The 27,422-nt window shown below is 40.3% G+C and overlaps 1 protein-coding gene across 1 annotated transcript in view; it reads left to right on the forward strand.

Moving 5' to 3' along the window:
• The window catches only part of Ap3b1 (adaptor related protein complex 3 subunit beta 1), a 210,467-nt gene that overhangs the window by 117,284 nt on the left and 65,761 nt on the right, over window positions 1–27,422 (forward strand). Inside the window, exons 16-22 of the mRNA XM_031360065.1 lie at window positions 24–210; window positions 1,157–1,287; window positions 5,799–5,949; window positions 8,551–8,704; window positions 12,192–12,339; window positions 20,539–20,611; window positions 26,947–27,053. Coding sequence (XP_031215925.1) covers window positions 24–210; window positions 1,157–1,287; window positions 5,799–5,949; window positions 8,551–8,704; window positions 12,192–12,339; window positions 20,539–20,611; window positions 26,947–27,053 — 951 coding nt within the window. The remainder of the gene's footprint in view (window positions 1–23; window positions 211–1,156; window positions 1,288–5,798; window positions 5,950–8,550; window positions 8,705–12,191; window positions 12,340–20,538; window positions 20,612–26,946; window positions 27,054–27,422) is intronic.

The following is a 27,422-nucleotide window of genomic DNA, read 5'->3' on the forward strand; positions in this document are numbered from 1 at the left end:
TTTTTTTTTTTTTTCCCGGACAGACAAAATTGCTTACCCAGTACATATTAAATCTCGGCAAGTATGATCAAAACTACGACATCAGAGACCGCACAAGATTTATTAGGCAGCTTATTGTTCCGAACGAGAAGAGTGGAGCTTTAAGTAAATATGCCAAAAAAATCTTCCTAGCACAGAAGCCTGCGCCACTGCTAGAGTCTCCCTTTAAAGGTATTATCTGATGCAGAAGTGTAAAAGACGTTACCTAAAATGTGTCAGTGTGTCCATTCCTGATGTGCTTCAGATATATCTCTAAGAAACATACACAACTTCCATGTCAATACACGAGAACAGTGTGCTTATGCTTGTTCATCTGTTCAGCAGGGCGAGTTTTATTTTTATGTTTGTTAAAGTTTATTTTTCTGTAGACCTTGTTCTCTCAAATAATTTCAGGTCCTCTGGTTTTTCTTCTCATTAGGCAGTTTAACTGAACAGTAGATAAAATAGCTGTTTTGTTCTTATAGACATGGGCTTTATTTCTGCTTTAAATACTTTTATTTGCTGATACCTCATAGTAAGTTATTAATTAAATTTACATGTGTACTAATGTCAGCATCTTAGAAGAAATTATTTCATCCAATATTCAAGTTCATTTTTCAAAGAAGGAACTTGTGTTCTTTTCCTCAGCTTTTTAAAAAAGGGGACTAATTAAATATCTTCTCAGTTAACAAGTAGCTATTATGGTTGGGATTACGTGGGTATGTAGCTTGATTTCCACATTATTTCTTATTTAATTGTAGTAAAACAGTAAATGCAGTTCAGTTTGGCACAAAAACTATTGAAATTCTGAATGTGTTTGTGCCAAGGCATGTATATGGATTGTTTAACTGCGCTGTCATTCCTAATATTCACAGTAAAGTAATTTTTAGAGAAGCTACATTTCAGAGCAACACCTCTAAACACACTGACTGATTAGCTTTTTTATTGACCATTATGGGGGAGATTATTGTAATCTATGGGCTGAAATCAGTTTTCTGACCTATGAAGAGCTTCCTGGTTTATATTTATTCCTTGACATTTGTGGTAATATGCCAATTACCTTGAGCTCTGATATGATTGTCATCTGTTATATACAGCTCATATTGTTTATTTTCTATTTTCCTCCATTTTTTAATAGATAGGGATCATTTCCAGCTTGGCACCTTATCTCATACTCTCAACAGTAAAGCGTCTGGGTACCTGGAATTATCTAATTGGCCAGAGGTGGCGCCTGACCCATCGGTTCGCAATGTAGAAGTAATAGAGTCAGTAAGTTGACCTTTCTGAGATTAATTTTGTTCTAGCAATGAGAGCTTCTGGGGCAACTACCATTTTATATAAACTCCTTTGGGCTGAAAACTGCATGCTGCTCTTGTGTTTCTGAATGTAATGTGTTTGATACACCTTCCTTAGAGGAACTGAACAGTGTGGTGCTGCTGTACGTGGGCTGCTCTCTGCTTCAAGGAAATGGAGAATTGAATTCTCTGCATCAGTGCCAGCCACATTTGTGCGATTGCATTTGTAGCTGTGTAGATTCAATTTCTAAGGTATTTAGTTTCAATGGATTGAGCTTTTTCTACTTTGTTGGAGATTTGTAAGCTTCCTGTCAGTGTTTTTATAAATAATTTTTGCTGTTCTTTTCCAGAAAAGAAAAACCTGTACAAAATGTACTGGATTTTCTGATGAGCTCAGTTTTAAGTGATGCTTAAAGATAAATAGGGGCATTATGTAGCAAAGACAACCTTGATAAGGTTACAACTAAAAATAAATAGTACACTTTTTACATTTAAAAAAGATTGCCATATTATATTTTCTAAATCTTTTCTTAAATATGTTAGGTTTAAATAATTACTACTGTTTACTAGCATTACCTGCTTATTATTTCATAGTAAGTTTGATAATGAAAGGTATTTTGTTTGTACCTAGAAATTGTATGAATATATTCATTGCCTTTTAATTTAAATGGAGCAGATGAGAATTATGTTCTTAATCTTTTCTTCATATAAATGGCACAGTGAACTAGAATTTAGATAAACAGAAGCCTTTACCATTAACTCCGGTTGGAAAACTAGTTAGTGCCCTTGTTCTCTTCCACATGCAAAGGAAGGAAATCATTATTTTAAATATAATTCCATTAATGGCATAACCATGTAATATGATTACGCTGAGAAACAGCTTTCTCTTGAATACAAAACTTACACTGGCCTTGGACCATGTCTGGCAGCAGATGATTAATAGTAGCTTAGGTCAGAGGCCTGTCAGTGATGTGTGACATACCAGCTTGTTTAACCCCATAATGGTACCCTCATCTACCCCATTTCTTTTTTTGTTATTGTTGTTTTGTTTGGGGGGGTTTGTTGTTGTTGTTTTCTTTGTTTGTTTGTTTTTGAGACAGTTTTTTTGTACAGTTCTGGCTGTCCTACAACTCACTATGTAGAACAGGCTGACCTCAAACAGAAATCCACCTGCCTTTGTCTCCCACGTGTTGGAATTAAAGATGTATCCCATCATGCCAGGCTTGGTATTTCCATTTTATAGGTGAGGAAACCAAGGTTTATAAAGCCTAAATAAGTGCAAACTCCTATAGCTCCTGCAGACCAGGGTTCTAGTCCCATGTCTGCTGTCTGGCGTGTTCTCCATGCTTTCCTGTGTAATCAAGGAGAGAATGCCAGAGCTCGTATGTAGATCACTGCTGTCTATGCTCAGTGCCATCATTTTCATGGTCTAGCAAATGATGAAAACCAGCTGGGGAGATGCTTACTTGGTAAAGTGCATGCCAAGCAGGCATGAAGATCCGAGTCTGATCCCCAGTACCCACATAGAAATCCAGTTGTGAAGTACATCTGTAAACCCATGCTGGTGAGGTACAGACATGAGATTGGCCCTGGCATTCACAGCCAGCCCTTCTGGCTGAATTTTGAGTGCCAGGCTCATGAAGATCCAAACCATTGACTCTGGCCTCCACACTCAACCCTCACCCCATGAACACATAAAACACATGTACTAAAAATAAAATATAAATATGATAAATTAAAGTTATAAAAACCCATTGCATGCCTGTTCAGGCTTGAGGCTAAGTTTTCTTATTTTTCACCCAAACAGTAAGCATTGTTGAGCACATTTCCCTTGTGTGTACAAGTTTGGTTAGATGCCGGAATATGAAGCGAGTGTTCTCTGCTGTGATTCTTGTGTAGACACCCTTTTTCCTGATAAGTATGCTAGCTCTTACCTTGTTCTCCTCTTGCCTAATTGGCTACACAGTACTCTAGCTCAAGTAGAACAATCCTTTTGTTCTCCTACCATACTTTCCCACTCTCCCGTCCTCTCTCTTCCCTCTGGAAAGAGCTATCTTCTTAGAAATTGATAGCAATGCTATGCATTTGAATTTTGCCTCTGTGGTATTGTAAGGTTGACTGCCTTCTTACATTTTCACATGTTCTAAGCATTAACTCTTTTATAGGGACAGTACATAAGCAATCTCTTTTCTTATCTCTTTTCTTATCTTCATTTCAGTTGTCCTGTTCAACAGAGACAAATTGGTTTCTTTTTCATATTGCTGGCTATACTTCTGAAATTAATAATTAATAGTGTATGGAGAATAATTACAGCTAATGGAACCAGATGTAAAGGTATCCATTTAAGCCATAGAACAAACAGATTTCTTCTATCAGTTTCTGAGATAGTGGCTTAAAAAGCTCTATGAGAGATTTAATGAAATATAAATACAATATAATTCTATTTTGAGATGCATTTCTGACTGCAGGAAGTGTGGTTCAGATCATCCTATTTTGCCTTGCTCTGTATAGTCTTCCCCCTGAAGTCATATCAGCGCCTTTTGTGCACATGATACACTGTATTATTCTGGGTTTACTATCTAGTGATCCTCTAAGGTCAAATCTCATTATTATGAAATATAACTTAGGAAGAAAAATGGCTGAGGCTTAGATAATCTGACATTTTAATCAAAACAACAGGGAGCCTAGTCAGGTTGACACTAGAAGTCACTTTGAATTACACACCACCATTTCCAGGATATCAGATATGATGTATATTTATATTAAGGTACCAGTGAGTTTTGTGGCTACTTTAGAGTATTTTGTTTAGTTACAGAAAATCCTTTTTTCCAGTTACACAAGACTTTCTTTTGCATATCAAGGACATTTTGCTTTATAAACATATAGTTAGCATGCTGTGTGAAGGACCTTAGCTTTCCCATGTCTCCGTCTCTTTTCCTGTTTTTGCTTCTATTCTTTTGCTTACAGCTCTATAGCTCTAATACCAAAATGAGAATCCAGTGGTGTTAGGCTTTAGGCCTTTAATGTATGAAACTATTGTGGATGTGGAAACTCATGTATTCAAATTATGTTTATTAGTTTTCTTATCATTTCCCAAGTAATAATTTTTCAGGCAACTGGAGCTTCTCTCGGCATTTTTTTTTAAAGCATAAATATTTTTATTTGTATTAACATTTTAAAACATATTCCCAGAAAACTGTAATGAGCCTTTGGTGTATCATGCTGCAAATTCCTTTACGATAATACATGTGTGCGCGTGCACATACACACACACACACACACACACATATATATATATATATACTCTATATATACATATGTTTAAATATATATAAGTATATCTATCTATATACATATACACTATCATGCTGGCACACTCTGGAAACTCAATCAAAAGAGTAATAAATAAGTGAATCTTAACTGTTTGGAGTTTTTAAGCTTTCATTTTCTTGATTTTTAGTAGAGAAGGCATGAGACTTAATTTTTCCACAATGAATTAAGGTTGTGGTTATGACAGACTTATAGTAAAGACTTCTTCTAAGGCTGTGTTTAGTGGACACCAAAGAAGATAATTTTCTTAAATGCAAACAAATATTTTCTGAACATAAGTTTGAAATCTTTAATGGTATAACAGTTGTAACTAATATTTATTGTAACAGACTTACTTATGGTATTCCATTGTACAGTGGTTAGAAATCAATACTCTGGGGAAGTAAAAAGTCCATAAATCCCACAGTGTATTAGAAGGCAGCTAGTATTGTGTTGTACAGGAGTTGGAGTTGTGTTGAGGTGGAATCACTGAGCATGACCCTCATACGGAGCAGACCTCCACGAGCAAAAGGAAGTGAGTGAGAACAGCTTGCCATGCCTGGGGAGGGAGACCGGCGTGGACTTTGCCCATGTAACAGAGTGAAATGGGGAGCCACGAATGTTGGAAACCAGAGAGTAGCTGGTCCTGACTGTCCAGCTGCTGAGTTCAGCAGACTTTAGTTGGACTTCATGGAGAGAAGAAGCAAGTCACTAGTTGGGAACCTCCTGAGGCAGTCTGGGAGAGATAGGTGCCCAGACCGGTATGGAAAAGCATCCCACATGGGTTAGACACGTTATCTATGAGGAGTCAGGCTTGAGCTTAGCAAGAGGAGGAGTATCTACTGCCAACATTCACTAGAGTTTGCTTGCGTTTTTCCTCTTAAGTATCAAGTTTGTTAATTGTTGTTACTGTAGGTTAAATTTTCTTTGGACCAACAAATATATACATTTGTTAAACAGTCTGGAAATATAATGTGAGTGATGTAACACTGGGCTTTGAATGAGAGTGTATATGCTATGTTTGAAACTGGATACCTTTGCTGTTGGGACTGCATGTCTAGCACTTGGTTTCTCTAAGGAAGCCTCAAACTTCTTGTCTGAGTTCATAGTGAACTTGTCAGGAGTATGTATCCCATAATAAGAATTCATTAATGTTTTATTTGTTTATATAAACAGGCAAAAGAATGGACTACACTAGGAAAAACAAAGAAAGAAAAACCTGTGAAGAAATTTTACTCTGAATCTGAGGAAGATGAGGAAGAGGAAGAGGAAGAAGAGGAAAAGGAAGATGAGGATGAGGATCCCTCTGATAGCAGCAGTGACAGTGGTGGGCTTTATAATTGAAGTGTATTGTCTCACTGTAGATTGCCTGTGGATGTCCCTTATCTTTTCCTTTCTTTCTCCCTCCAGTCTGTTACTAAACTTAAGACATTTCAGAATTTATTTATTTTCAGAACTAGAAAGTTGAGAGCAATATGGATTGAAAAGAGTATGGATTGAGAATCCTGTGCTTCAGCCGTACTAACTGATAAATGAGGCACCTACCTTTCCATCTGATAGCTGAAGAAGAAGACTTTAAAAGCATGCCTTTAATCCCAGCACTGGAGAGGCAGAGGCAGGCAGATCTCTTGATCAAGGCCAGTGTGGTCTAGTCTACAGAGAGAGTTTCAGAAGAGCCAGGGCTACACAGAGAAACCCTGTCTTGGAAGCCCCCCCCCCCCCAAAAAAAAAAAACGAAACCAAAACCAAAAACTTTATAACTAAAATTTTGCATGTGATTTACATTAGTGGACATGTTTGAATCACAAGTCAAAAGTGTAACATGGTGGTAGCTCTGGCCCAAGACTATATCACCTAGTTCTCTACTGCTTTCTCACCTGCCCTATGAATATCTTTGTAATAGCTGATAAATTAACCCCGATATATTATTTTCTTATATAATAAGCCAAATACCCCAACTGAAAGGTTAACATAGAAAATATGTAACTTTGAGAGGTAGACCATAGAGAAAGATTGTTTCCATAGTTAATTGGATTGTTTCTGTAGGTAATCATGCACTTTATTTTATACCCTACACATGTGTCTCCATCCTATTTGTTTACAAGCTTGGGCCTGTTTCTAGATTAACATTGTTCAACATCCTTATGGCATTATGAGCTTGTCTGAATACACAATAGTGAGTCCTGCATGAGAGGTTCTTCTGTACACCCAGAGGAAAAATAACTGCCCAATGTGTGCCGGATCTAGATTGCCATTAACTCCCATGTGATGACAGGCAGTGGATGAATTTGCTGCCTGCTCCCTTATTCTTAGTGTGAGGGTTGGATGGTGGATGGGTGGGTGTGGTGTATACTTGTGTGTGAGATGAGAGTGTTCAACTGTGCATGCATGTGTGGAGACCATATGTCAATGTCAGATGTCTCTTTCACTGAATCTATAGTTCACTGTTTTTTTCTAAGCTGACTAATGAGCACCAGTCACCTCCTCATTCATCCCCCTCTACCCAACACTAGTAGATGCACACCACATGCGTGGCTTTTACAGTGTTGGGTGCTGGGGGGGGCAAATATACATAGCTTCTCGTGCTTGTGCAGCAAGCAGTTTATCCACTGAGCCATCTCTCAGCCCTGTAATTTCTTTTTGTTATTTCTAGTTTGAACCAGTTATACTACATTCTCTCTCTGTCTCTGTCTCTGTCTCTGTCTCTGTTTGTATGTGTGTGTGTGAGAGAGACAGACAGACAGACAGACAGACAGACAGACTGACTGACTGACTGACTGACTGACTGACTTTGATTTCCCTCCACATCCCCAATGCCTTTGTTGAGAAGCTTTGTTTGGGTAGGTTTGTGATAGGTGTCATGGCGGGTGCCTTCTTGTGTGCAGTTCTGTTGTGCTCCCATCACTGGCATAAGCTTCCAGTCATGTACTTGTCCCAGCAACTCTGAAGTATTTCCCTGCTGAAAAGGAAACTGTGAGTCAGAGGTTGCTCAACTTGCAGTCTTAGAGCTGCCGAGTAGCATAGCCAGGATTTGAACCTGGACACCTCACAGAAGAACCCTGCTTCATAGCCAACTCTGTGACAGTCTGAAAGCACCAGCTATCCTGGCTTGCACTGTGGCGTGGAAAGGAAAGGTGTTGGGACAATGTTTAAGCTCAGGTTGTTTGTGCTGAGGTAAGGGATGAGCAGGGTCAATGGGATGTTCTTTAGTGTACAGCTCTGCACCTATAGTCATTTGTAATAGTGAATGTTAGGCTGCATTTTAATACATACACTAATATATATGTATTTTGAGAGAATGGCCCACATGTAGCCCAGGCTGGCCTTGAACTCAAGCTTATTTATCCTGCCTCAGCCTCCTGAATCCTAGAATTACAAGTGTGCTCCATCATACACAGCTCTTAATTTATCACTTCTGTAAGAACACCGGTGTGCTATATTATCTCAGACTGAGAGACTCAGGCTAGCAAAAGTCATAGCTCTTTAGGAATTTTGCTTGCTGCTTATATACTTAGACATTTTGGGGGAATGACTTAAAAGCTGTTTTCCCTCTCAAAATTGGTTCCTTGGAAGATATAACTATTGCTTTATTTTTCACTAAATAAAAATTTCAGTAAAAAGTAGTAGAATTCAAAATGATTTCTTTCTTATACCACTCTTATTCATTCTTTAAAACAAACAAAGGCATGCCATAGCTAGCTGCTTTAGGTTTAAAAGAGAGACCCTCTCAAGTTGGTTTCCTTGCTTATCTTGCCTTTGCTCTACCCATTATCAGAGCATCTTGTGTCCGTCTGCGTCCTTCCAGATTGCCTCTGAACAGACAAGGTCCATCCAAGTCAGTACCTTCCCCTCAGCTACTGTGCATGGTTACGGTGCCCTACACGTAATTAGATGGTTTAAGTGAAAGAGAAGCTGCTCTGTCTTGCAGAGAGCGGGTCTGGAAGCGAGAGTGGAGACACGGGCAGCAGCAGCGAGGACAGCAGCGAGGATTCGTCCAGTGGACAAGACAGTGAGTCTGGAAGCGAGGCGGAAGCGGAACACCAGAAGGTGGCCAAGAGGAACTCCAAAACCAAGAGGAAAAGGTGATGTAGTCAGTTTTCCTCAAGAAGTTCCCCAGAGTTACTGTTTCTCCCTAATTCTCAAGTTAGAAAATACCCATGTAATTTCTCCAAAACAGGTGTTAAACCTTGACTTGGGTTCCATGCTTGGGTTTTATTTTGAACGTGAGCAGATCTTAGGGTTCATTTTCACCTTGGAAGGCTGCCTTAAGAGATAAGCAGTAAGGATGAAACACTTAATTACCTTTTGCAGCAATTTTGCTGAGTGCTAAAATTAAATCCTTCAGCACTTTGCCATTATGTAACCAAGACAATTGATATTTCTAAATAATGTTACATTAAAAAAATCATGATCCAAAATATCAGAGTCAAAGGCTGTGAAGGAAGACGGTCAGAAGATATATAAGGGTTAGTGCTTTTCAAGATCTGCTATTATCAACAGCATCATTAAGATTTTGAGTAATTGGGTCTAATACCTTGGATTGTGTGGCTCTGTTGCTACCCCTACCCCCCGCTGCTGTCAGAGTGGCCTCTGCTGACTCCCTGGCCCTTCTCGGGGCTTGCTGCCCACTCCCGTGATGAGCTTGCAGCTTGGCTCAGTCGTGGCTGACAGCACTGATTGCAAGCAGTACGCTCTCTGCTCCTTTTATTACAGACAGTAATTAAAGCAGCTCGCCCTGCCACTTCCATAACAAACACAGCATAATGCCCTAATTATGACTTTATTAATTTAAGTCAGGATTTAATGATTTTAAAAGTGATTTATATTGTTTTTCCTGTTCAGAACAAATGAAATCTGTAGGTTAAATTAATACAGGCTTTTCATCATTGCAAAGTTAAAAACCTAGTTACCAGTAAATTCTTCTCATTAGGTTAACATCTGAAACTCTAAGCAGTAAGGTAAACAATAATTACCATCAGAATTGAGTGATGCATAATAAAATAACACTTTTACCTTTAAAATCTTATCTGCAGTACTAGGAGTGAAGTCCCCTTAGAGTAGCTCCCTTGTTGCAGGAGAGTGAGGCCTTGGCTTGTCATCCCCGGTGTTTGAGGACACTGCTTAGCTTTCACATCAGACTAGCTGTGCTGTGCTGATCTGCTTTGGGAAAGTGCTTGTTTCTAGATATGTTCCTCTGCATAGCAGTGTTTCCTCGGATGGCACATGTCATCATGATATATGCTTTTAATCACATACCAGTTTCCTAATTTTTTTCCTTAAGAAATGTTTTTGTTAAATTCTTATTTATGTTTAAATTCAAAGTAATCATTACACCAAAGTGAACCAAAGGTAGTCTAAGCCGTTCTCTTTCCAGGCCCATGTTTTAAACAGTGGATTGGGGACAATATATATTGCTACTATTTTGTAGGAGAGAAAACAACATATTTTTCCATCTTCAAATATAATTACATGTGCACTGAGATGTTGCCATTGCTCCATTTTTAATAAACAGCAACCATATTTCCTCCCCAGAAATCAATTCTGAGAGCTATTGATCCTTCTTCCCACGCTGCTCCCCCCCCTCCTGGTCCTGTAGCCTGTCTCTTAGAGTTTGTTTGCTGTTTGCCCGAACAACTTTGGAAGTTCTTGATAATCTTTAAATCTATGCAGAAACTACTCTTTAGTAGTGACAGGTGTTTGTTAATAACATGTTCAGTCTTAACCTTCCAAAGTGTCTTCAAGGTAGAGACAATAGCTTGGTGGACGGAGGGGGTTAGGACATCAGAGTTCAGGATTCCCTCTCACACCAGTGTGTCCTTAAAGCGATTTAACCACAGATAGGATCATAATAAAGCCAGGAAGGGAGCATCTGCAGTAGATTATTGGAATGAAGCATCTAGAACTGTCTGGCCTAAGGGAGATTATTAGAAACAAAACAGAAAAACGTTAGATTGATTGTCTGATTGCACGTGTGCAAGTGCATGTGCATACGTGAGTCTGTGTGCACCACAACAGACAGGAGCCTGAAAGTTACAGGCTATTGTAAGCTGTCATGTGGGTGCTTAGACCTGAGCCCAGGGCCTTGTATAAGTGCTGTATGCACTCTTAACTGCTGAGCTCTCTCTAGTAGTCCCCAGGTTAGAGTTTTAAAGGAGCTCACACATGTGCATACACGCACGTACTTGCACAAGCGCACACAGTGATAGGAACTAGACTTTCATTTTGTGGGACCTGGAGGCAGTCCGTGCTCTGTGTTCTCTGTGGGGAATAGTTCTGATTTGCCTACTCCCCCACTTGTGTTTCTCAAGAAGCTCCCTAATCCTGCGTTATCTATCGTAGGTGTCCCTTTGAGTGTTGTCATAAAGAACCTGACTGTGCAGCATATTGCTTGTGTGCCTTGTCACTGCCATTGTATTTCTCTGTATGCTCCAGTGCACTACAGACACTGAGTTGACATACAGGTCACCTGTGTCTCTTCACTGTTGTTATCTTTAGTACCTAGCATGGGGCTAACAAATCAGTAATAAATACTAGTTGACTCAGTGAATAAGTGGATAGCACTTTTAGTGAAACAGTATATAAAAGAAGCCTGTTAAGAGTGTGACGTGGTGGCATACACCTTCTTCCCAGCATTTGGAGTATGAGGATGGAAGCCCAAGTGTAAAGCTAGCCTGGGTTTCATAGCAACAAAGCAAGACCCTATCTCTGAGTAAACAAGTAGTTTCCTCTGAGCCAATTAACACCTTCTTACATAATGTATCTAAGATTACATTTGTGTGCTTGTCTCATTAATTTTCTCAGAAAGAAACAAAGTCAACCAAATGTAGGTCTATTGAGAAAAGTAGATGTTTTAAACTTATCAGTAAGCCATATTTGAGACTTCATTCTAAAACTCAGCCTGAGTTCTTAGAATTTCTTACTGTTAACTCTTAATTACCACAAAGCCAACTGGCCCTTCATAGTATTTTTCTGTGTGGTTACTGATTATATCAGCTAGTGCTGTTTCATGATTTTGCATTTGAAGTTGTTCCAGCTTACTTGGTAACACTATTATTCATTAAATTTAATCTGTTTCTGTGTGAGCGCATGCTTCCCAGTGCTCGTGTGGGGATCAGAGGACTACCTATGGAGTTGGATTCTGTCCTTCTCTGTGTAGGTCCTGAAGATCAGACTGTGGTTGTCACGCTTAGCTGCAGAGACCATCACCCATGGAGTCATCTAGGCAGCCCTTATTTAATTTTCTTTTTCTTCCTTTTTTTTTTCCTTTTTAAAGAGATTTATTTATTTATTATATGTAGCTACACTGTAGCTGTCTTCAGACTCTCCAGAAGAGGGAGTCAGATCTCATTATGGATGGTTGTGAGCCACGATGTGGTTGCTGGGATTTGAACTCAGGACCTTTAGAAGAGTAGTCAGTGCTCTTAACCACTGAGCCATCTCTCCAGCCCCCTTATTTAATTTTTATATCTCAGGATTTTTAAACCATCTTTATTGTGTTTTATAAAATTACTTTAATTTGTCTACATAAGGGTTTGCAGTTTATATCTCAAAATTCATCTTTACTCACAGTGATTCAGAAGATAGGGAAAAGAAAAATGACAAATCCAAAGCTTCTGAATCGCCCAGTGAGGAGTCCAGTTCCATAGAAGACAGTTCGTCTGAGTCTGAGTCAGAGTCGGGCTCTGACAGTGAACCTGCCCCCAGAAAAGTGGCTAAGGTAAGACCATGCATGCTGTGGCTGACATACATGGACAGCTTGTAACTTTCTCCAGTTAAGTATAAACACCTTTGAATGGGGAGGGGAAGTGGTAGCCCATGCCTTTAGTCAGAGCACTGGAGGTCTGGAGTGGGGGAGGGGAAGCAGGCAGATCTCTGAGTTTGAGGGCCACCTGATCTTCAGAGCAAGTTACAGAACAGCTAAGACTACACAGAGAAGCCCTCTCTGAAAAGAATAAAAACAAAGTTGCAGGGGAGGGGGTGGGGGGATGAGAGAGAGTGAGGGGTGGGGTGGGGCAGCGGACAGCCCGGTGGTTCTTCTTTCAGTTTTACAGTTTCCTATGAAAGCTCTCTAAGAAATAAAGGAAAAGGGGCTTGGGATAAGGGGTGTCTAAGAAAAAAAGGGATAAGGGGAATGTTTTCCTCTCTTTGTCCTCAGCACTTATACATCTTTCAGAATACAATATCATATGGTAAAAAGTTCATCACAAGTTTACACATAAATTCAAATCATAAATAAGTTTACAACAGAGAATGTTTAAATGCATATTCATTAGGAGAGATTATCTGACTAAACATTCATCATCAGTCCCAAGCTCAACAGGTTCATGGAGAGTTAAAAACTATAACTTTTTTGAAGAAATAATTAGTGGAGTTTTGCATAGATAAACCCAGTCAGTATTTTATCTTCTATCCTATCACCTAAAGTAAATCGTTAGTTCCCTTTTTATGACCTTTGGTTAATGGTTTTACAGCCTCTTGGAATGTGGTCTGAGTAATAGATGCCTGCTTGCTATCTCAGAAGCAATCACCTCATGATACATGGAGACTGGCAGAATTCTCATTGCAGTTTTGACTATCAGAAAGAATTTAATAGCAGTGTTTTTTATAAATATCCTCTTAAATAAAGAGCCTTGACTAGTGACAGGAAGTACAACAGGGGTGGGATGGAGGGACCAGTATTTTATAAATGGCAGATGTAACTAGGGTAAGTTATTCTTAAATGGTTTTGTAAAATCAAAAAATGATAGACTTCACTGCCTGTGCAGTGTTAGCATCCTTAGATACGCCCCGAAGTCAGTCAGGCCTTCTGTTCCTTCCTTGTTGGAGACTCCAGTGAGGAGCTCACATCTTGATGACCAAAGATGTGAAGAGCAGGGCCTGTAAGCCAGTTTTCCTGAGAGGTCAAAGCTGTGCATTGTTTGTGCCTGCGTTCTCCTCAGATCACACACTTTGTCTATCTTAGGATGCCATTTTCTATGTTAGGTGAAAAGGTAAGCATTTGTGTGTGTGTGTGTGGGGGGGATTATTTAAATAGGTGACTTTATTTAATTCCCCCTTCTATCAAATGCTGTGACTTTTGCTCAGATTATGAGTAATGAAGGCAGATGGTAGCCTCTTTGCCTTCATTTAGCTGACAAGAGTTAGAGCTAAAAAGTCCACACCTTGAATCTACAGCTTGAATCTTACTTCTTTCATCTAGACAGTGCATTTGGGGACACATTGAGTGTCAGCATGAGACCTTTGAGATAGTTGAAGTATATGGCTTTGTGATGGTTCCTGAGTCAGGCGTTGTGTTCCTGTGGGGGTAGCGCTTTCCTCCTTGTCTACAAAGCAGAAGCTGACCCTCCCTTCTTACAGCACGGTCTTGTGGGAGATAAATGCACAAGAGCAGCCTGGACTGCAGTTTGAGAGTTTTGTATGTTGCTGTTGTTTGTTTTGGTTGGTTGGTTGTTGGTTTTGTTTTTTTGACAGAGGGCTTTTCTCGGTAGCCCTGGCTGTCCTAGAATTTGCTCTGTAGTCCAGGCTGGCCGTGTCTCACCACAGTTTGAATACTATTTAACTGGGACCTGGATTCCCTGTGTCTCTTCTCTCCTGCACTTTTCTTCTCTTTTTAAACAACTCTGAAAGTTTAAGTCTGTTTTCAGTTGTAACCCCTAATTTGTATCTACCTTCTTCAGAAGTCTGCCGTGAGTCACATACCACCTGTCTTCTCACTTCAGAATCTCCATTTACCTACCTTTTCTGTAAGCATTTAGCTCTGGCTAGGTACGCTGTATCTACTCAGCCAAGATGAAACTCTGCTTCCTTTGACTTCGTTTTGTGAGCCCGCATCTTCCTTCTTGGCACTCGTAATATTTATCCATTAGTTTCTCTTCTGCCGTCAGAACCTTCTCGTGGCTTCCAGCCTTCAGAGGGGAGCCAGAAGTAGAGTAGAGTCTGCATGTCCCCTGCCATGAAACCTCCTCTTCTTCCATAATCTACTAGAGTCTGCTGTCAGCTCTTCTCCCCAGATTTAGACCAGATCTTAGGCCTGTCTATGGTTATTGGATTTGTAACCCTAGCGCTCAGGGTACACTGCACATCAGCAGTCGCCCTGGCTCCTGTGCTTTCCTCTGACTCCTTCCACTCTGGGAGTTTACATAATTACCAAGACCCCAGGTTTTGCATCTGTTTTTTATATCTGTCTCTTCTTTCCTCCTTTTGCAGTCTAGATCCACTCTCCTTCAGCTTTGTAGACCTTTGCCATAGTCTTCCTCAGACTGGGGTTTTTCCAACCCCTGCCTTGAGCACAGTGGTTGGATCAAGCTGCAGAAGCACCCTGCTGCCACCCAAGTTCACTAAACTCCTCAGCCACCATGTTTGAATCCTCTCTCATCTTAATCTATTCATGTTCTAATATTCACACTTTTCACACATATGTGCTTGGCTGTTTCTGAGCCTTTGTCTTCCTATAAACAAAGAATAAGAAAATAGCAGGTGAGGAGGGAGTGGCCTCCATTAGACTGTGTCTTCACGTCCCCTGTGGGCAGTGACTGCAGGAACAGAACCTGTGCTGCTGGGAGGGCATCCTTCCTGGGTATCTATATTCCTTAAGGGTCTATTACTTACTATTGTGTTATGATCAGTAATGGCCATAGCACATGATCTGGCTTAAGAGTCGGTTATTTTATGGACAAGTGGACTTTCACATGTAGGTGTTCCATTCTGAAATGTATCTGAAAAATGTTTGGAGTATTGTCATTTCTATAAAATCATTGGGTTTTTTTTTTGTTCCAAGTAATACCTATAGAAAAACTGACTTTTCTTTTTAGATTTTTTATTTTATTTTTATTTTTTTGTGTATGTAGCCTCTGTATATATGCATGTATGCCCACAGTGGCCAGAAGAGAGAGTAGGAACTAAAGTCACAGACACTTGTGAGCCACCATGTGGGTGCTGGGGAACTGAACCTAGGTCCTTTGCAGCAGCAGGCAGTGTACCCTTAACCACTAAACCATATGCAGCCCCACAAAATCCTTCTTAATAGTTCTGTATCTTAAGCACTTTTACATGCTTTATCCAGTGTAATAGAAAATATTTTTATATGGAAGAGTAGAGAGAAAACTCAGCAATATAGACATATTATATGTGGAAGTGGTTTTCACTTGTATCTGCGTGTCTTAGATTGTTTTGTAACATAAACAACTTATTATCTGTACCCTAGGATGTGTTTAGCATATGGGAAACATTTTCCTTGAGCTAATGTTGTTTTCCCTTCATCAAGCCCATGCTTCAGTACCCTGACTAAGCAGCCTGTTGGAGTGCATCTTCATCCTAAGGTTGTGTCAGTAGAGTCATGTTCTGTTGTTCATACAGTAGCTGTGCTATAATCTCTACAGTGTGTTCTCCAGCTCCTACAGATAGAGATAATGAGGAAAGTGGTAGTTTGGAATCATGGTTATAGTGTATTGAGAATGTGTCTGTTTTACACGTTAGCAATATTTTCTGTAGGGGACTGTGTGGTGGCTGTGTGTAGGTACTGACAAGGGTACAGTATGTGCGTGTGCATTCAGAAGAGCACTGAGGTTCATATCAGCTGTCTCCTTCAGTCACTTCCCACCTGAGTTTTTGAGACAAGATTTGTTTCTGAAGCAGGACTTCTGGGTTTGGCTAGACTAGTTGACCAGTGTCCACTGGGGATCTATCTATGTGCATGTGTCTGCCTCCTAGGTGCTAGCATTCCAGTCAGCACAGTGCCCAGCTCTATGTGTGGGTACTAGGATTCTGAGTTCAGCTCTCTATGCTTACATGATAAGCACTGACCAACTGACATTCATTCTACTCTAGTCCTGTATTAACAATGTTATAGTCACTTACACCATATATAAAGCATAATCGAATGATGTGAAATAAATATGAAGTATTTAGCCTTCTTTCACTTAACACTTAATAAATGTTAAGCATATTTCTATACCTAGGCCATGGAGATACTGTCTGAACTAGCTATGGAAATAGAAACGTACTATGTATTCCTAGCAGTGTCTGAGACATCCATAATTATCTCAGGTTTTCTCCATCTTGGCCTTTGCTGTCGTTCTATGGGGGTACTGTGAAACTGATGACCTCCCCTGGTGACCTCAGGACAATCTCTGACAGTCAGCAAATGTTAAGATTTCCTTAATAGAAAGACCTGGTGATAAAGGTGACTGACCTATGAAAGAGTCCTGGTGACAGTGCAGATAACTGTGCTGTGAATGGAGCCCTGAAGAACAGCAAAGGAACCATTTGCTGGCTGCTTTTTGTTCTCTGAGAACAGGTCTTCACAGGTGTTGAAATCCTCCAGTTCTGTGGCTAATGAGGAATATTGGTCTTTATTTTTAAAATTCAAAGCTTTGTCTCTTTCAATGTTTGTCTTTCTCAGTTTAGTTTATATTTTAAATACTTCAGAAAAAGAAATGTCATTTGATTTTAGTTGAGATCTATAAAACAAAGGAAACTGTCTAGCAGGTGTCTCTATGATGTGGAAGACTTGCTTAGATCTCTTGTATTGCTCATTAGCATTAAGAAGAATAGTTTTTTATAAACTTTTCATAGGGCTTCATATGGTTTTAAATTTCAACCCTTTCTACAGTAGAAACACCTGGCACTTATCTTGTCATCCTTTCTTCTTAGCTTTTCTGTAATCGGTATCCAAATGGATATTCATAATGAACATAAAATCTTTACAGATTGTTACATATATTTATTTGTATTTAGAATTTAAGATCCTTTCTTTATTTTTGAAATGAAATACATTACCTAGAAGTTAGTTTCTTAACCCTGTGACTTTTTATTCCATTTTGCCAATGTTCCTGTGTCTGTGTGTAATGAATCCCGTAGGGACAAGATGGAGATTTGAAGGCAGTGAGTTGATGAGGAGCTATGCCCTGAAGCCAGCCCTTAAGATCAGTAGCTGTTGTCCTTATAAAAGTCAAATATAGTCACTCAGCTGTTAAAAACCTAATTCTCTATTTAAAAAAATATATACAAAAACAAATTGTCTACCTTTCTGCCTGATCTCCTTTGGAGTCCTAACACAGTGGAAACAGTGGGTGATCTGTCAGTGGGCTTGGCTTGTCAGTGGTGGCTTTGTGTAAATATTGGGAGGGTAAGAAATAAAATTCACACAGTAAAATATGATTTCATCTGCCTTTTCTCCGAGCTCTGTGGCTCATGCCACGGTGTGAGATCCTCATTTTACACACTTTGCAGGCGGAGCACATGAATTATGCATTGAGCAAGAAGAATCTCCTGCCTCAAGTCCTATATGCGTTTGCTCAGGTTCTGTCTCTATTACCAAGATGAATTGCAAATGGAGAAATGTTTGATGGAATAGGGCTCTTAACTTCTTTGTTTAGAATTCAGATTTTTATTTTTATAGTTGATCCTTTAAGTATGAAAATGTTGTGAACTTACTATGAATTTTTTAAAATGAAAAATGAAATATAATGTAGGAGAAGCGTGCTAGCATATCATGAAGCGTTTTATAGCCTTGATTCAGAATGCAAGGCTTTTCCAATTTGGTGGAAATGACCGTCATCTATTGCTAATGTTGTATTTCAGTCACTGCTTATTTGCTCTCCTCAGAAAGTCAGTGGAATCCTGTCCTCTTTTAAGCCTGCTTCCCTCTGTCCTTGGCCTCTGATAAGAGAGAGAGCATATGCACATGGAGCTCTCCTCTGCTGTGCAGGACCTGATGTGTGCTTACAACACACGGACACATCCTCTCAGCTGCCCAGTAGACGAGGGGTAGGCTTGCCTTCAGCTCTAACTTCAGCTCTTTTTGATAGGTTTCTAACTTTTCAGGCGGTGAGCTTACAGTTTGATGAAGACAGTTTGTCACTTAGCTGGTGGGAAGCTGTGCCCATGGTGCGCAGCATTTTGATGAGCTACACACTGATAACCCTTTGGTTATGTTTTTATCGTGAGAATGAAAGTCTGCTTGGGGATGGTGTTTTCATTCTAAATCTGCTCTCATTAACTTGCAACTTAAGTTTCAGTCTCAAAACTAACATTTGTGTGTGTGTGTGTGTGTGTGTGTGTTTTCTTGCAGATAGACATTATTGCTTGTGTGGACAGTTTGGAGGGGGCAGAAGCTATTTTGTGTGTAAAGAATGATAGAGTTAAAACTTACCTAGAGGCTTTGAGATTTCGGTGGTTGGGAGGAAAGGAAACAACACACTGATTTTCTTTCTTTTTAGTTATACTCTTATTGCCATGTCTTCTTATCTAATCCTTCAACAGTTCTCTGAATGTGGGCATAAAGGATAATGCAAGCAGATCTTTAATTGTGTGAAAACATCATTTCCCAGGTGCTTTTCTAAAATTGTGTGTGTGTGTGTGTGTGTGTGTGTGTGTATGTGCGCGCGCGCGCATGCACTCGGTGCCACGGGAGCCAGAAGAAGGTTCCAGAGCTGGAACTACAGGTAGTTGTGAGCTTTTGATGTGTGTATTAGGAACTGAACTCAGGCCCTCTATGCCGGCAGTTCACTGAGCCGTCTCTCTACCCACCCTATCCCACCACAGCATATGGTTATGTAATGCTGGTATGTGCAAGCTTTTGTAAGTGCACCAGCACGCAAGTAGACCTTTTGCTTCTGTGACACATACTTTATGCTAGCAATAAGCTTAAATTTCTCTTATCAGGACTTTGTCTAGGTGATGATTTCTATTACTGAGCACAGAATCTGATGGATGAACAAATGAATGAATGAATGAATGAATGAACAAAAAGTAAAATTGTTAGTTTGGATTTGAGAATTTATCTTAAAAAGCACAAACAGATTAAGCAAAGTTGATACAGATGTATCAGTTTAATGCACTACTCTGTTGACCTTTTTTGTTTACTGTGCCATTTAACTGTTATTAATTATGTACTAGGGGATGGGTCCAAGTATGTGTTCCTGCGTGTGGATGCATGTGGGTATGGGTGTCCATTCACCTATTATGTGTGTAGAAGCCAGAGGTCAACATCTAGTGTCTTTCTCAGTTGCTTTCCACCTTACACTGGAACATTATTAAGCTGGAGTGGCTAGCCAGCAATCCCCAGAAGTCCTCCTGTCTCTACCTTACCTGCATACACTGGGGCTATATACATGGCTTTGTTGTGGGTGTGGGATCCCAATTCAGAGCCTTATATTTTTACAACAAGCACTGTACAAACTGTGCCTTCCCCTAGCCCAATTATACTATTTTTATTAAGACGAATAACCTTAATTAAGGCTTTATATTCACTCCCATGGTAATGAATGTTCACAAACACTGAATGAGGCAACTTGTCATGGAAGAAGCCCTGATTTCCAGTTGGTATGTTTTAAATATTTCCTCTTTATCAAAACGCTAAGAAGGTGAACAAGTTGTTTTCTATACTAAAGAGCAAGAGGTAGGGAGGCCGTTGTCCATGGTACTGTTGGTGCTGACCTCTGACACAACCTCGTAGATGAATACCGAGTGTGTAGTACAGTGCGTCTCACAGGCTCTTGCAGGCCTGAAGACATCAGCTCTATTCTGTTTGAATATTCCTTTTTCTTAAGTAAACCTGTTCAACAGTTATTTCTAAGAATGTTTATTTGCATTCTACTTAGAGCCTCATTGTATTTTTTATGTAGCAAAAAAAAAAGTGGTCAGGTTGTAAAATACTTATTACATTTAAAATTTCTTTTAAAGGTCTACATATTCCTTAAAACGAAGTATTTTAACATAAGTAACAATTTGTGTGATGAGGAAGAAATACAGAAGGCTAATACAAATTTTGATTTAGGAAAGTCATTATATTACCATTTCAATTGTGGTTTTGTTTCTAAAACCAAGAATGAATACCATGCTTGGTTGGTAATGATAAGAATACTTTAAGGTTTTCTTTAGACAAGATCTGAAGTGAGATTTCAATGTTTTACAGGTACAAGAAGGGAAACCCCAGCAGGAAAGACGTCCTCCCTCCAAAGAGGTTTTCCTTCTAGACCTGGATGATTGTAAGTTCTGGAAAGTCCCTTTGCTCTGTATTGATGAGTGTTCTGTATTTTTATAGTGCTTCTCATGTAGGTTTCCCAAATCTTAGAAACATCTATTGTAAAGATGTATCAGAAAAGGTGGGAATTTTCCAGCCAGTGCCTTTCCCTGGCTGAGCATGTCAATTCTGTGTCACATGAAGAGAACAGCAGACCTGTTCTACTTATTTATTTATCCTTGTATCACCAAGTAATGATCCTGCTTCCCATCATCCACATTGTGAGATTCTGGTTATGGGGGCACACAGGTGACTAAGGAAGCCAGAGGGAACTAGGAGAGTAACAAAGAAAGACAACACCACCTTCTGCTTGCCGCAGTAGCTTACAAAGCCTTGACTGGCCAGTTTGGCTTTTCCTTCAGTGTTTTAACAGCAGAAAGTATTCATTCAAGCAAATATAGGTCTAAGGATTCAAATGCCTATAGCTTTACTAACCCAAGTATACATAGTAACAACTCTTATGTCATTCAGCATAGTGGGAGCTGGGTAGTGCCATGACCTTTGTTGCTAGGCAGACTCTGTACTAGGAGAGGAACTGTATATAAGATCTCTTGAATGTTGAAAAGGCCACATTTTTAGTACTTCTCTTATGTGAGTTGTTTGAGGTTACCTCATTTATTCATAGATCGATGTTATTTGTATTGTCTATTGTGGTAGCCATAGCAAATTCTTAATAGAGAAGAATAAAAGTACATAATATAGAAAAATACTATAGAGAAATTGACCATATTTGACCACATTAGCAATAATGATAAGGTTTGGCATCGTAGGGGTTCTGTGGTTAGTTGAAGTAGACACAGTATGTATACTGCGTTGATGAAACAAGATGTCCTGGTAAGGTAGAATCAAAAACACACATACTTGTTTTATCTCATGGGCATCTAGGGCCGGGGAGATATGACAGTAGACAGATGACTATAGGAGGGCTGTGGGGTGGGTAAGCGAGGGTGATGTGACAGTACCACAGCAAAAGCCATTGCTTTACAACCGATGTACGCTGTTTCTGAAACTTAGAAGCAAATCCAGATCATATTGTCCATCCTAGTCAAGATTCCATTTACCAGCATCCAGTGCCAGTAAGGGCCAGGAGATAGTGCTGCATGTGCTCACGCTGCGGGTGCCCTCCATAGGAAGACAGATAGACACAGCCTTTAAGAGTCATCTCAGTTCTGTCAAACTTGACATGTGTGTCCCTTGGCCTGTTTGTTCTTTTTGGAAACTTACGCTACAAGTGAACTACAAAGAAATATCTCTCCCTTCCTTGTATGAAACCCATTAGATTACTCTCCTGGTGCTGCATTTAGGTTATAGTGTGGCTCTTTCCATAGATGATTATGTCTCTTGCCCACATTTGAAGCCACTGCAACCTGGCTCAAGCACACCCTGCTGTCTCCACAGGGCCCTTTACCCAGTGACCTGCTGCTGCTGACAGCACACCTCTCCAGCTTCTGGTGGCAGGCGCTATGTCCAAGCTCTGAAGTCACCAACTCTCAGACCGCCACTAGTTCATTTGCAAAGATATAATGGCTCCCTGGGACACTTACACAAGTTCATTGTGAGGCTATACATAAAGACATAGCCAGTCATGGTGGGGCATGCCTTTAATCCCAGCACTTGGGAGGCAGAGGCAGAGGCAGGTAGCTTTCTGCAAGTTTGAGGCCAGCCTGGTCTACAGAGTGAGTTCCAAGACAGCCAGGGCTGCACAGAGAAACCCTGTCTCAAAAAGAAAACAATCAGTCATGAGCTAGAGAGATGAGCTCAGTGGTTAAGTACACTGACTGCTCTTCCAGACGACCTGGATTCAATTCCCAGCACCCACATGGCAGCTTACAACCTTCTGTAACTCTAAGATCTGACACAGGTACATGTAGGCAGAATACCAATGCACATGAAATAAAAATAATAATTTTTAAAAGCCAGTCAATAATAACATGTGTACAGAGCATGAGAACAGTGGAAATTTACAGTATATGTAAATGCTAGAGAGTAATCATTTTTAAATGTATATTTTTATATATAGAGAGTATTTCTTCGACTTTTTTTTTTAAGACAATATTTTTAGGAAGGAGATTTTTATCCTAACTTTTTAAAACTCAGCAACTCAATATAGGAAATATTTCTCTTTGTTGTTAGTACCCACGCAGTTAAATTTTCCTTCAAAATTCTTTGTCATATGTGATGCTAGAAATACTTGTTAAAAAGTTATTTCAGCAATGTCTATAGATGGAGTGTCTACTAAGTTCAAAGGACTTTTCTGGATGCCTGGACACATGAGGAGAATTGGCTAATTCCCTTCTAGGAACTAAACTCTAGGCGGAGCTGTCTCTACCTGAGCAGACATATCTACATGTACTTTTCCGTGTGTGTGACATAAGTATGTTGCAAGTTATGTAAGAATAGGGGCAAAGCCAGGAGTGCCTTTGGAAGAAGTGTGGTCTGAGCAGAGTGGAAGGCAAGCATGGGGCTGCTGGCTTTTTCCTCTGCAGCTTCTGGAACACCTGTTGGAAGGGCTCTGTAGCAGCCTGATGTCTCCGTCTCTGAGAGGTAGATTAATCTTTCAGGAGAGGTACTGTACAGTGCATCTGAGGAAAGCTGCAAGCAAATGCTCTGTTTGTCCATTTCTTCACGCAGAGGAGCTTACTGGGTATTTGCTGTGATACAGTTAATCCTTACATGCTGAGGACCTAAATAAACACTGAGAGCCAGCAGATACGTGACTTTTGCTTTTCCTTGCTTTGGCTTGGGAGATAGTTTAAAAGGTGGAAAGATACATGTTGGCTCTTGGATTCAGTCCATGGCCTACCATTTCCCTTACCTTGGGCACAAGGCAGAAGTGAAGCATGGTGCCAGCTGCAGTGTGTGGAGGAAGGTGGCTGTCTACATCATGACATCCTCCACTATCCTGCATCCTATAGCTAAGGACTCGTTACGGAAATAAACATACAGCATTTCCCAAAGGGGCCTCACTGGGGACCACACCTCTAATCCTTGAGGCCTGGGAAAGTTCATGTTCAGACCTATCAGCCTCATTGAGATTGCTGTTCTGTGACTGAAATGAGAGGCAGGCACTGATGCACACTCTTAGTGTCATGGTGTGTAATCCATCCTACAGTATTAACATACCTCTGGAGCATGGTATTAACGAAGCAGTAGGAGACAGGAGAGCCGAGTAGGGAGAATAAGTAGGGCTGAACAAGGGGCATGGAAAAGGATAAGAGCCCCTGCCAGACATCTCCAGTGTCTCCCCAGGAAGGTCCAACAATAGACTGCTTCAGTTACAAAACAGGTCTGCAGTTTGATTAAAACCAGCTGACTCAGCAGTTGAGGGTGCTGCCCTGAACACAGGCATTAGCCCTGCATGCCTTTAACCACTTTCATGAGTTAATTTCTCTATCTCCTCCATTCATAAAATGGTAAAAGAAAATGATGTTAAATCTTGGACAGTTCCTTTAGATTATAAAGTTACTTGACTATATGGGTGTCAAGAAAACTATCCGTGCCAGAATAATGACCGGCCGTCTACTTTTGGACATTGAGAAAGCAATATACTTTCTGCCTTGGGCCAGGGGTGGGTGGGAGGAGTTATCTTTCTGGAAACTGGAATATTTTTTAGTCTGCTATACAAAATTATCTAAATGAGTCATAAAGCTGAGTTCAAGTAGCTCTAAAACCTTTCCAGATAGCCACTAGGACAGCATCCTACACTATCACACTGTCAGCAGTGTGTGGGTTAGGAGATACAGTGAGGTGGCTATGAGGACAATGGGGACTTAGAGAGTTTGTTTTCTGTTTTTAAGACAGTCTCACTATGTAGCCCTGGCTGACTTGGAATTTTCTATTTAGACCAGGTTACCCTAAACTTAAGAGATACCTGTCTCTACCTCCAGAGTGTTAACATTATAAAAAGTGTATGCCACTACACTTAGACAGCAGAGTTTGAATCTCAGTTTTGTTTTACTTCTTAGCTGTGTTACACTGGCTGATTTATTTGACTTCTGTATTATTTAGTGTTCTTTCCAGTAGCAGAACCAATACATGAATGCACACTGAAAGGGTCTTATAATTAATTCCACTGGCTAAATGATGTGCTGTAGGTAGTCCCACGTGGCTGTCTTGACCCTGGAGAGGCTTAGAGTCTGGTAGCTGCTCAGTCCAGAAGACTGGGTACCTTGGGAGTCCAGTCTATCACTGAAGGTCTGGAGGGTTCCTAGAGCACTGGTCTTTGGTTCTCCTGGGGAGCCTGAAAAAGCTGGACTCAGTGAGGAATGGTGGCGGTGGCAACAGAAGCTGCAGCAGTAACACAGATAGGGTAGATGAACTTGCCAGCACAATGTGAAGGCAAGCAGGCAAGAAGCAAGAGCTTGTTCTCTGTGGCTCTTTTCAACTGACCTGCCACCAGATGCTGCTGCCACACTTTGGGTGGGTCTTCACACCGCTATGTTGTGAACTGATGAGGAAAGCGCCTCAGAGGCCTACCGCAGCTTGTCTGTTAACTGACTCTAGATCCACTCACACTGATAACTAACAACCATCGCAGCCTCTGCGCTGTCGATGGGTCCACAGAATTCAGCACTGTTCTGGGGATTAAGTGAATTGCTGCATGTGGAGGCATTTACATCTGTACCTTACACAATGGCAACAGCAACAAGTGAGGCAGCTAGTCATGGGAAATAAGGTGGATAGCCACAGGCTGGGCCTTGTATACTGCTGCTGCATTTAATTTTGAACCAGAGTTTTAGTCACAAGTGTAATTGTGTGAATCTGTGTCATACATACTTTAGCAAAGAAAAGAATGCTTTGTTGAAAGTCTTAAAATACGGGTTGGAGAGATGACTCAGAGGGTACTTGCCATTCTAGATGAAACCCCCAAACCACATAAGGCTGGGGGCCTTAGCACACCTGTGATACCAGCACCCTTCCAGCTGACCAGAGGGGGAAACAGCAGCATCCATGCAGCTTGTGTGTCAGCTAGCCTGCTGCACACGCTGCAAATAAGGAAGAGGTCCTGCCTCAAGCAAGGTGCAAGCTAAGGTTGTCCTCTGACCTCCGTGGGTACAACACACGCACACACACACACACACACACACTCTCTCTCTCACTCACTCACTCTAGTGTTTTATAGGGAAATTCATGGAAACCTAGGGATTGTATTAACAATGCTGCAGCCATGCTAAATATAAAGACAGTGGGGAAACCAAGGATTTCAGTCCCACAGACAGCCAGTCCCATCTCTGCTTTTTTACTGTGTGTGCTGTGAGTTGAGTTGAGATTTTCTTTCTTGGCACTGTCACTTAAAAACTGTCTTGTTACTTTATTTTTAAAGGGGTTTTATCTTTTTTTCCCTTCAAGTAATTTGACATAGACCTTATCTTGAAAAAGAAACACTTCATTGTTACTGTATGAACTAATACTTTTTCTTTCTAATTCCCTGGATGTTGTAAGACTAAAAGGAGAGAAAGAATCTGAAGAGTGGTGTCCCATTAAGTAAAGCGTTCCCAGGGCTGTACTTTAGAGCGTGGCTTTGGTGAGAGAACTTGTTGGAAGCTAACCCTTTTCTGCATCCTGGTTTTCCTTCCAGTCCAACAGTTGAGACAGTACTAAAAACTGAAGCCAGTAAGGCAAAATATTCATAGGCTAATAGGACCCAAAACACTAAGGTGCAGACTGTCGAATGAGAAGTACAATTGTCAGAGTTTGGCTCCTAAGCCTGTGAAAAGAAAGGGGGCTGGAGACTAAAGCGTCCTGTAAGCTGTGACGTGGACCAGCATCTCAGGAATGCTTGTCAAGTCAGACTTTCAAGATTCAGGTTTTTGTCGGTAGCTGCATGCCAGCTGTAGCACATAGCTTTGTGGCACTGAATAACTAGGGAATTATTTAGCTGGACCCTAATTAGTTAGAGTGGAGAATAAACTACAGAAACGAGTTAAGCAGCCTTTAAAAACTTCTGATCCAGCTGGAAATCTCTCTTTACATTATTGTTTATGTTAGTGTGGAAAAATGTGTCTTACCATTTTCTTTAGGTGAAGTTCTGGGTGATAAAGGCTAGTGGTTAAAAATCTTAAACTGTTACTCAAGGTATTTATTTCTCACATTGTGAAGGTTTGCTTTGTGCTTAAAGCTCAAGCTAATAATCACTGCTGTGACTTGAGAATAACATCACTAAATCAGGGTGTTAAATAGAATTGTCATACGTTCATTAATCAAAGTAATTTAATTAGATTTACTAACAAAATAGAGTGCTGCTTTTAATATGAATTAAGTTTTCATGCACACTTAACTTATTTGGGCCTTTTCTTACAGTTAACCCAGTATCCACCCCAGTTGCCCTTCCTACACCAGCCCTTTCTCCAAGCTTGATAGCTGATCTTGAAGGTCTAAACTTGTCAACTTCTTCGTCAGTCATCAACGTAAGTGATTTCCATGTAACACCTATGTCCATATGATACAAATGATCTTTCTAATGAAAAAAAAAACAAATAATTGATAGGAATTTTCAGTCTTCAGTAGTGTCTCTTCTAACAAAAGTTGGATTCACACAGACCTTTTAATTTTGTAATGATTTTTATCTTTAGCCAACCTTTATCTTCTCAGCTTACTTCTGCTTTCTAGTTACATCTAATTCTCATGTGTATATTTTTTTCCACTGTCTTATGTCTAATATACAGGGCTTCTTTGCCATGTTGACGAAGTGTATAGACATTCATGTGCCTCTTACCAATGAGGATATGAAGTGCCATATATACACAAACAGACTCACATAAGAAGTCATCATATAC

This window comes from Mastomys coucha, unplaced genomic scaffold, assembly GCF_008632895.1.
Source record: "Mastomys coucha isolate ucsf_1 unplaced genomic scaffold, UCSF_Mcou_1 pScaffold8, whole genome shotgun sequence".
Classification (NCBI taxonomy): domain Eukaryota; kingdom Metazoa; phylum Chordata; class Mammalia; order Rodentia; family Muridae; genus Mastomys; species Mastomys coucha.